This window comes from Rhagoletis pomonella, unplaced genomic scaffold (assembly GCF_013731165.1).
Source record: "Rhagoletis pomonella isolate Grant_MI unplaced genomic scaffold, Rhpom_1.0 Rhpom_scaffold_00010, whole genome shotgun sequence".
NCBI classification, from domain to species: domain Eukaryota; kingdom Metazoa; phylum Arthropoda; class Insecta; order Diptera; family Tephritidae; genus Rhagoletis; species Rhagoletis pomonella.
The window spans coordinates 34,438,592-34,445,201 of record NW_023458564.1 but is presented as its reverse complement, the minus strand read 5'-3'; the positions used below and the strand labels follow the sequence as shown (position 1 = coordinate 34,445,201).

General features: G+C 34.3%; 2 protein-coding genes across 2 annotated transcripts; both read right to left on the bottom strand.

Annotated features, from left to right (window-relative positions):
* Nucleotides 1-476: 476 nt before the first annotated feature.
* LOC118746275 lies at nucleotides 477-3,643 on the bottom strand. The gene has a single exon (XM_036480113.1). It carries the CDS (start codon nucleotides 3,615-3,617, stop codon nucleotides 3,090-3,092), a length of 528 nt encoding a protein of 175 aa, XP_036336006.1. The 5' UTR covers nucleotides 3,618-3,643; the 3' UTR covers nucleotides 477-3,089.
* LOC118746274 (adult enhancer factor 1-like) lies at nucleotides 3,609-6,289 on the bottom strand. Its single transcript, XM_036480112.1, has 3 exons — nucleotides 5,976-6,289; nucleotides 4,999-5,906; nucleotides 3,609-3,763 (listed from the first exon to the last, which is right to left on the bottom strand). The coding sequence occupies exons 2-3, from the start codon at nucleotides 5,825-5,827 to the stop codon at nucleotides 3,627-3,629; spliced, it is 966 nt and encodes a 321-aa protein (XP_036336005.1). The 5' UTR covers nucleotides 5,828-5,906; nucleotides 5,976-6,289; the 3' UTR covers nucleotides 3,609-3,626.
* Nucleotides 6,290-6,610: the final 321 nt, after the last annotated feature.

Here is a 6,610-nt window from a genome sequence, read left to right as displayed (position 1 = left end):
AGTGGGGTCTCAAAAAAAAATTATTGGCTAATTAATTTAATTTTCTGTCAGGCTTCATATGTAGACCCTAAAATTTTTGTACAATTAAATTTTTGCAAGAAAGTAATACATAATTCAAAATAATAAATGTATTTATTTTCTCCAAGTTTCAAATGATTCCAACAAGTGCGTTTTATCTTTTTAAACGCTTGTCATTTAAGCATGCAGCTGAAGTAGTTTTCTAATATGTTCCAAATCGATTTAATATTTTAACACATACACATACATACATACATTCCTTGTTAAAATATCTAGCTGCTAGCTGCTAGGTATTTATTAGTTTTTAAATTATGATGGTGTTAGCGTGTCCCGTGATAAACCCAAGTATTGTCCCAGTAAACAACATAATGTGTAAATATGTAACGACGTTTTTAATACTATTCACAATTGACGCAGAAACTTAACTTTAAAATAAAAGAGAACGCAACGAAAAGGTGTAATCTTTGTGTATTCTCGTGAGTTTTTATAGTCTCAAAAATTGTATTGTTTACAATCGGAAAGTATTAACATATACATGTATTCGTACTTAAATTGTATGTGTAATAATGTTTACAAGTAAGCAATTGTCTAAAGTAAATTTTACGATTTTTTACAAAATAAAAGGAAAACGTTTAGGCATCGCAGTGCTAGTTACAACTCTTCTTTTAATTAATATTATTAGAATTTATTATTATCAGTTTCAGTTTTCAGTTGTGTCAATCCCTTTGACAATCACAACGTCAAATGAGATGACGACTAACCGTAATTTCAAGCTTCGGCTAATCGAAATTACGAGTCTTTCCTCTTCTATATCTATTCGCGATCATACCTTGACACTTCGCAGCTCTTCATACGACGTATGTATAACTCTCCACGCTGCCTACTTGACGTCCACCTAAAATACTCGTATAACAAAACTTACAAATACCACTAGAGTTTTACCTCTTTTTTTCTTAATTATTTACTTATGCGTTTACAACATTTTTCTTTACACACTTTGATGTTTGTTAATATGATGTACATGGTATTTAATCAAATTCATAAATGTACCTTTACATTTACATGTTTTTGATAAGCTGTTTCATCATATACATATATGTATTATTATCTTCTTAATCGATTGTTGTGTTAGGCGATGCACACTCACAATAAATGACTTATATGTCTGTATGGCGCGACAGACAATTCACCTACTAGCATATATGTTTATACATATGTATGCATGTATCTACGACGACGTTGAAGTGTGGCACATGCGCAATAACTTTTTAAAAGTTTTAAGCTTTCTATGCCATTCAATATCTACTTTATTTTACAGGCCCAAAGGTGATGATCCTAAATATCTGCACTTGTTTTAAACGTACCAGTTTTGTATACACTTTTGTGCATATATTATACTCCGATTTAGTGAAATACAAACAAACCAAGAATTTTCCGAAAACTACTAATTTCGTATGAACCACTTAAATTTCATATCCCATTCAAGAGAATAAAGTTTACAAAAATTGCGGGAAGGTAAATCCTAACAGATTTAGATGTTGACTAATAACAAGTTGCAACGAAATTCTTTAACATTTTTAAAACGTATTTTACTGCATTTGTATATACAACTGTTTTGTTTCGCCATTCTTTTAGTAGTTTTATATCAGTTTTTTTTTTGGAGTAACAATAAACGTTTTTTTAGTTTCATTTAAAATTTCTATTATTTTCAAATAGTTTTCACATTTCCATTGCGCATATACACACACGCTGGCATATATGAAATAATTTAAAATAATTTCATAAGCCAACAAAATTGTGGAAATACTAGTAACTTTTATATCTACAAAAATTCAAAAACTTTAGTCTAAACTTAATAATAAATTAAAATTTGCCTTAAGAAGGTTATGTTTCATACAATTCAAACAAATATTCACCATAATTTTTTTGTTTATGCCAAAAAAGGTTAACAAAAAGCAATTTCATTTTATGCAGAAATTTCCTCCACTTTGACTTCTTTTAGGCATTGTTATTCTAAAGTAGTTTTTAGCTTCAAGTACAAACAAGTCTCATTTGCTGTGTTATTAAACTAAAATACAAAGTAAGCCTTCCTAGTAAATTTAAATTACAATTATTCTACCACATTTTTGAGTTGTCAATATGCTATGAATTTTGTTATGAATTTGGAGTTGATTTGTAAGAGCAGAAGGACGCAAACCATGACCATATTTTCAGAAATTTAGTGCTATACTTTGGAAACAATTTGTTTATCGCGAAGTTATACTACACGGATCAAACAACCTGGTATTTCTCATGAACTCAATGTTATATCTCAACGCTTAGAATTTCTAACAAACTTCATAACACATTTTTGCTCTAAAAAACACGGCAAATTATTTTTAAGCATTTTTTGTGCTTGATCTTTTTACTAACCCCCGTAAAATAATTTCCCCCTATTATTATTAAAATTAAATTTTAGATTTAACTTTTTTGTTTCTCTTCTGCTTGCTTATCATGTTTGTTGCTACTTTCAGACTTAACTACTATAGAGGTTGAATTTTCTTTGATTTTCATATTTTTTAGTATTTCTGATTGATTCGTTAATTTTGTTTTTAAATATTTACGTTTCAAAAAGCATCCGCAACCCCAAGCTATTTCATGTGTATTTAATCCAGTGTAATGATTTTAGTTTTTGTCTGGTAATTGGGATTTCAAGGGTGTCAGTTTTACATTTTCAGTATGATGACGACGATGATGTTTGACAGCAAATGTATTCAAGTGAGTATGATATTTAGTTAGCTTTTCTTTACTTTTGTATATCTTTTTAAATAACTAGCAACAATAGCAACAACAACTACAACTGCAAGATAAAGAAACTCGCTCTAATTTTGCTTAGCAGCGTCACACGCACTTGTAAGCGTGCCATTACCAGCACTTTCACCACTGGCAGCCCCGTCGCTACAAATTTCATTGGTCTTTAATCCATCTTTTAATATGTCACTGCAAGCATTTACTTTATTCTCATTGCAAGCGGCTGCGTAGTCCTCCTCGTCCTCCTTGAGCATGTACTCAAGCAGTAACTCGTACTCGACTCATCCTTCATTCTGAAACTCAGCGGCTGGCGACTCTACCTTAATCACGCCCAACTGCTGTAGCTCCTCTCGAGTAGGCGGCTGTGCTGTAGTGCGTAATTGCGGTTGTAGTGTGTGCCCATTGCTTTGCAGTGATGCCGGATGTATGCGTCCGATGACAACACCTCCCATGGTTACTAGATTGCCATCGGCGGTGACAGTGCCACCCACTAGCTGCGCATTGATACTGCTCAATTGAACGTTTGACAATTCGCCAATAGATGTTACGTTAAAATGTTCGATTGCATTGGACGGAGCAGCGGCTGTTGCTATTATCGTGTTGCCATTATTTGGAGTGTTGGAGTGGTTGTGCTGCTGCTGGTGTTGTTGCTGTTGGTGTTGTTGATGCAGTTGCTGATGTTGATGGTGGTTGGCTGCAGCAGCGGCGGCAGCTACTGCAGCCGCTGATGTTACTGGTGCCTGTATAGTTGTTGTGATTACATTACGATGGTGATGCGCAGGCCGCTGATGGGTGCCTGCGATCACCATATCCTCTAGTCATCCTTCCTCCTCCTCCGTCTTTATCTTAACTGGCACGTACACCTTGTCCATGACGTGGATCTTTATATGGTTATTGAGAGTACTGGATTGACGGAATTGTTTCTTGCAAACGGCACATTCGAAGGGCTTTTCACCTAAAATAGTGAAAAAAAAGTGAAAGTATATTTTTTGTTGCTTTTTCCATTTTTCCTAATAAAATAATCGTGGTACAAAGCGCAATAAAAATATTAAAATATATTTTTTTATATTTTCGCTGGTTGAATAAGCTAATTATTTCTATCTTTAACCGACTTCAAAAAAATGAGGAGGATATCAATTCGTCGGAATATTTTTTCTTATGTACATATGTTACAGCATAACTTTGGAGCACGTTGATCGATTTGTATAATTCTTTTTTTAAAGGAAAGGAAATGATACCTCATACCATACTAACTTGGTACAGATCCGATCGTTGAATCGCGAAGAAATTAAGGGTACTCTTAAATTTTTATATGAAAATTTAAGTCGGTTTTGTTTTTTTGCTTAACCCTAGAACACTGACGTTCGCCTGTTAGGCGGAACGAATTCAGTTTTATCGCGATATTTCAGCAACGATTTTATTACTATTATTATTTCAGTTTTGAACATGTTTGTTGGCTATTTTCTGTTTTTGAACTTTATTCTTTTTTTTTACTTTTCGAGAGGGGTACCTATGAAGAACAAGTTCTAAAAGGGTTGGAAGAAATATCGTTCAATGGAAGTGATAGTCAGGACAATTCGGAAGAAGATTTCAGTGAATGGGCCTTATGAATAAAAAAATAAGCAGTTGGTTTTCTTAAGATTTCAAACCTTTTGCTTGATTTATTCAAATAAATTTACGTAGGTCTGAAATTTTAAGAAAAATTAATCGCTTAGTTTCTATTCATAGGGCCCAATGTGATGCAAAAAAGTCAATTTCATTTGTAGGTACAAGTCACAATAGAAAAGATAAACAATTAATTCCTTTTAAGTGTGACAGTAAATACGAATACCTTTAAGATAATTTATGGATTGTTTGAGTTCGTTCGCTTTAAAATATTTTATTTTTTATTTTTTAAATGACCCTTTTCAAAAAGATGATAAAATATGTGTCATTTTTCAATACGAATTATTTTTGTTAATATTAAGAAAAATATTAAATTATTTTATTTTTTACTTTAGAAACATATAAAATATATTTAAGCACATTTTTGAAATAAATTTAAGGTTTTAAAAAGACAAAATTTGTACTTTTTTCGAAGTAGTCTCACAGGCGAACGTTAGTATTGAAAGGAATAAAAAAAAAGATTAGAATTCTAGGGATAAAAATTACTTGTTATTTATGTGATACCAATGACCAATCTATACCTACCAGTATGGATTTTCACATGGTTCGTTAGTGTACTCAGCTGTCGGAAATTCTTCGGACAATAGGTGCAATTAAACGGCTTTTCACCAGTGTGTATCTTAAGGTGATTCGTTAGAGTGGACGATTGACGGAAGGTCTTATCACAAACGTTGCATTTGTATGGTTTTTCTCCGGTATGTATTTTCACGTGATTAGTGAGTGTGCTCAATTGCCGAAACCGCCGATCGCATACACTACAAAGGAAAGGTTTTTCATGGCCGCCCCCACTGCTGCTTCCGCTGCCACCGCCACTGCCGCCACCACCTCCTCCGCTCGCACTACTGCCTGCGCTATGTCCATTGGCTACCACTTCGCGCCCCGCCGGAAAATGGTGCTCTGAGAGCGCTGGACTATGAGCCGCTGTGGCTACTAGGTGCGCTAAAGGATGTTGCTGCAATATAGTGGTACCTCCACTTCCTCCATTGCCACCATTTGCCGCTTGCTGTTGTTCGGCGGCGGCGGCTTGTGCGGCAGCTGCTTGTGCTGCAGCCATAGCTGCCGCTTGGGCTGCAACATGAGCTTCTGAATTAGCTGCAGTCAGATGCATATTGAACGGAATCGGAATTTCTGCTGCACTTGCGGCCTGGTGCTGCTGCTGTTGTTGTTGGGATTGTTGTTGCTGCTGCTGATGATGTGTTACCTGGGTGTTTTCATTATTGTTATTGCTGCTGTCGGTATTGTTGTTGTTATTGTTAGCATTATTTGTGGTATTATTTGTCGACGATGACACAATTACAATTCCTCCCATAGCAGCCGAAGCCGCATGAGCGTGTTGTAAATTTTTTATATGCATTGTTAGACTTTTTATACGCAGGTGTTTTTGGTGCAGCTCAAATAGTTCCCACTACTATTGCGACCAATTTGTGTTGTTGCTGTTTGATCGTTAATTATCTGAATTGTCTTATATTGTAATTTAACTTGGCTTCAATGCAAAAATATACCTGTATTTTTATATTTATGTGTGCTGCACGTTATGCAAAGCAAAAGATCGCTGACGAGAGGGTATGGATACAAAATCTGTAAAAAAATTCCAAAAGTGTTAAATAAATTGAATAAATGTGACCTTTAATTATATAGGTTTCATTAATACTCCTGATAATATAAAACGCGAGTGATGGACTGACACTAATTAAAAATTCAATAAATCCAATTAATTTAAAATTTCAGTAAGAATAAATGGTACCTTTAATTATCTAGGTTTCATTAATACTCCTGAAAAAAACGCGAGTGATGGAGTGACACTATTTAAAAATTTGTCAATAAAACGTAAGAATCTCCTTTTGTTGACAATAAACTTTTTCTTACACCATTTAAAAAATAAGTGACATATTGCTATGTATTGAGTGCTGCATGGCAATTATGCATCCAGTATTCCAAATTATTTTGGCCAGTAAGTAACTAAACCAAGTGGAAACTATTTTGAACCATAAGTACGTACGTACATATGTATGTACATACGTTAATGACATATTCCCATTATACAGAAGACCTGAGTGGCATAACTCGCAGAGCGCCACGTTGTTGTTACAGCAGCATATAGCGGGAGACAAAAGGCAAAGCTAATTTTGAAGTTTTG

Coding starts and splice junctions, on each gene's coding strand:
- LOC118746274 (XM_036480112.1), bottom strand. CDS start 5,827: ATGCATATAAAAAATTTACAACACGCTCATGCGGCTTCGGCTGCTATG. Junction 3,764..4,998: donor CCATGTGAAAATCCATACTG/GTAGGTATAGAT, acceptor TCACTATTTTAG/GTGAAAAGCCCTTCGAATGT.
- LOC118746275 (XM_036480113.1), bottom strand. CDS start 3,617: ATGGTGATCGCAGGCACCCATCAGCGGCCTGCGCATCACCATCGTAAT.